The 3,413-nt window shown below is 66.1% G+C and overlaps 1 protein-coding gene across 1 annotated transcript; it reads left to right on the top strand.

Annotated features, from left to right (window-relative positions):
• Positions 1-1,201: 1,201 nt before the first annotated feature.
• On the top strand, positions 1,202-3,053 carry FOXD3 (forkhead box D3). Its single transcript, XM_026497932.4, has one exon. It carries the CDS (start codon positions 1,608-1,610, stop codon positions 3,051-3,053), a length of 1,446 nt encoding a protein of 481 aa, XP_026353717.1. The 5' UTR covers positions 1,202-1,607.
• Positions 3,054-3,413: the final 360 nt, after the last annotated feature.

Raw genomic sequence — 3,413 nt, 5'->3', positions numbered from 1 at the left:
TCCACGTTAGTTAGCAGCAGCTGAGAGCCTAGCCCACCCGCAGACCCGAGGCCGCCCCTCGCTCCCAAGAAGCTGGGCCGCGAGGCCCGGGAAGTCACATCGCCAGTTCCCGGCGTTCTGCCGTCCCAGCCCGAGCGCAGCGTCTAAAGTAGAGGCCCGGAAGCATCTTCTCCGCTCCACTCGACTTACCCAGGCCGCTGAGTCCCGGCTCCTTCCCCAGCGCCTCATTTCCGACTTTTTCACATGCTAAGTCGTTTAACAACTCCCAGCAGCTAGTTACTGCCTCTTTATTTATAGGTTCACTGCTATTTTACGTCGTTTTTATTTCTGTCGGCAACTATTCTAATAGATTAATCAATAACTATTTTCTGACCTTCGGGAACCCCAGCTGATGCTGTTGTAGCCTCGCGCGCTGGGGGGGAGGGTATATATATATATACACACACACATACATATATAACACGCCCACATCGAGCGGGGAAAGCGAAGGCAGTTCCCGGGTAGTTTGGTTTTGGGGGGGGGAAAGGTACTTGTCCCCTCAGTACGTGTCTCTGCCTAAAGAGCACTGAGGCAGGAGGGGTTCTGAAGTCTAATTAGCAAAACGGCGCTGGGTGCGCAGCCCTTACTCAAGAGCTAAAAAGAATCAAACCCCTAAAACAAAACAGAGACTACTAAGTTTTTCTTTAAAAAGAAAAATGGAATGGGAATCTCCTTCTACATAGCCCTGTCCCAGCCTAAGGAGTGTTGGCAAATGGGGGGAAGGGGGAAGGGAGAGGGAGCAGGGAGGGCACAGCAGCAAGAGCTGCCGGGTCCCGCGGACGCTCCCAGGTCCACGCCCTCACTCTCTCACACCCACCCTCCAGCACTCACACCCATAGGCTCCCTCGACCCCCGCGCGGGGTTCCAGCCTAGGCTGGGGTCCCGGGGCGGGCCAGGACGCCCTCGGAGCCCGCGAGTTGCTGGCGCACGGTGCGGTGCTGAGTCGCGCGTCTCTCGTCCCTTTGTTGACAATTCCCTGAACCAACTTGAGTTTGGCCGGCTCCGCCGCGGCCCTGACGTCACGCGCGGTCACGTGGCCCCGCCTCCAGCTGGATCTTTAAGTAGAAAGTAATCTATCAGGCCAGTCCTTAAAACGGGACTTTCGACTACGGGGGCTCGGCGTCCCTGACACCCCCCTCCCCCCGTTGCCCCTGCCCGCGCCCTCCCGAGCTGGTCGGCGCCCGGCGTCCCGCGCCCGTCTGCACCGCTTTGCTCTCCACGCCCGGGCCAGAGGCCGAGGAAGGAGGGCGAAGTGAGGGGGCGCGGCGTGGAGAAGCCGCCGTGGCCCGGAGCGGCATCGAGCGCCTAGTACCGAGCGCCAGGGACAGCAGGAGTTCGAGAAGCGCGGCCGCGGGGGGCAGACGGCAGCGCCCGCGCAGCGCGATGCCGGGCTGCCGAGTGTGAGCCAAGCCGGGAGGGCCCCGAACCATCTACGTCCCCCTCCCCTCTCCCAGCCTCCCATCTTTAGGGAGCACCCAAACTCCCTTCCCCCGAGCTCGGCGGCAGCCCCTGACAACTCCCATCGCCCGCCGCTCCTTCCCCGCCGCCGCCACCAATCCCGAGGAGGGATGACCCTCTCCGGCGGCGGCAGCGCCAGCGACATGTCCGGCCAGACGGTGCTGACGGCCGAGGACGTGGACATCGATGTGGTGGGCGAGGGCGACGACGGGCTGGAGGAGAAGGACAGCGACGCGGGCTGCGATAGCCCCGTGGGGCCGCCGGAGCTGCGCCTGGACGAGGCGGACGAGGTGACGCCGGCGGCACCCCACCATGGGCAACCTCAGCCGCCGCACCAACAGTCCCTGGCATTGCCCAAAGAGGCGAGTGGAGCCGGGGCTGGGCCAGGGGGCGAGGCGGGAGCTTCCGAAGCTGACGGCTGCAAGGGCGGCGTTGGCGGCGAGGAGGGCGGCGGGAGCGGCGGCGGGCCCGGCTCTGGCAGCGGTGCAGCGGGAGGCCTGGCCCCCAGTAAGCCCAAGAACAGCCTGGTGAAGCCGCCCTACTCGTACATCGCGCTCATCACTATGGCTATCCTGCAAAGCCCGCAGAAGAAGCTGACCCTGAGCGGCATCTGCGAGTTCATTAGCAACCGCTTCCCCTACTACCGGGAGAAGTTCCCCGCCTGGCAGAACAGTATCCGCCACAACCTCTCGCTCAACGACTGCTTTGTCAAGATCCCCCGCGAGCCGGGTAACCCGGGCAAGGGCAACTACTGGACCCTGGACCCGCAGTCCGAGGACATGTTCGACAACGGCAGCTTCCTGCGGCGCCGGAAACGCTTCAAGCGCCACCAGCAGGAGCACCTGCGCGAGCAGACGGCGCTTATGATGCAGAGCTTCGGCGCTTACAGCCTGGCGGCGGCGGCAGGCGCCGCGGGGCCCTACGGCCGCCCCTACGGCCTGCACCCCGCGGCCGCGGCCGGCGCCTACTCTCACCCGGCGGCGGCGGCAGCCGCGGCGGCGGCCGCTGCGCTCCAGTACCCTTACGCGTTGCCGCCGGTGGCACCTGTGCTGCCGCCTGCCGTGCCGCTGCTGCCCTCGGGCGAGCTGGGCCGCAAAGCGGCCGCCTTCGGCTCACAGCTTGGCCCGGGCCTGCAGCTGCAGCTCAACAGCCTCGGAGCCGCCGCGGCCGCCGCGGGCACGGCGGGCGCTGCGGGCACCACGGCGTCGCTGATCAAGTCCGAGCCCAGCGCGCGGCCGTCGTTCAGCATCGAAAACATCATCGGCGGGGGCCCCGCGGCGCCCGGGGGCTCGGCAGCGGGCGCTGGGGGCGCCGGGGTAACTGGGGGTACCGGGGGCGGTGGGGGCGGCAGCGCGGCGCAGTCCTTTCTACGGCCGCCCGGGACCGTGCAGTCCGCGGCGCTCATGGCCACGCACCAGCCACTGTCGCTGAGCCGGACGACGGCCACCATCGCGCCCATTCTGAGCGTGCCGCTCTCTGGACAGTTCCTGCAGCCCGCAGCCTCGGCCGCCGCCGCCGCCGCCGCTGCAGCGCAAGCAAAGTGGCCCGCTCAATAGGGACTCGCTGGTGACCGGGACCGAGGGCCCGGTGGCGGCCTGCGGCGGCGGCGGCACTTCTAGTCTGCGCGCCCCGCCCCGGGCCCGGCCCCCCTGCCCAATCCCGGACTGTGACTCTCCTCCATTTCCTCCCCCCGACCCCTCAACACCGACCTTCGGCGGCCTCCACCCCCTCGCGCACACCTAGGCTGGCGGAGCAAACTCACCGCACGCCCGCCGGGAATAGCTTTCTGTACAGGTAAAACCGAAAACCGAATTTTCCAAAAATGTACCCCGACGGCTTCTGCTCTCAGTACCGTGGGGATGGGAGGGAAATTCTTTGTACATATTTGTATAAAAATTATTGACTTTCCTTTTGGG

The sequence above is a fragment of the Ursus arctos genome, unplaced genomic scaffold, assembly GCF_023065955.2.
Source record: "Ursus arctos isolate Adak ecotype North America unplaced genomic scaffold, UrsArc2.0 scaffold_12, whole genome shotgun sequence".
NCBI lineage: Eukaryota > Metazoa > Chordata > Mammalia > Carnivora > Ursidae > Ursus > Ursus arctos.
The sequence above is the reverse complement of the archived record's forward strand: the minus strand, read 5'-3'. Positions and strand labels throughout refer to the sequence as shown.

Excerpts from the sequence above, each read along its gene's own strand:
- FOXD3 (XM_026497932.4), top strand. The coding sequence starts at position 1,608 with ATGACCCTCTCCGGCGGCGGCAGCGCCAGCGACATGTCCGGCCAGACG.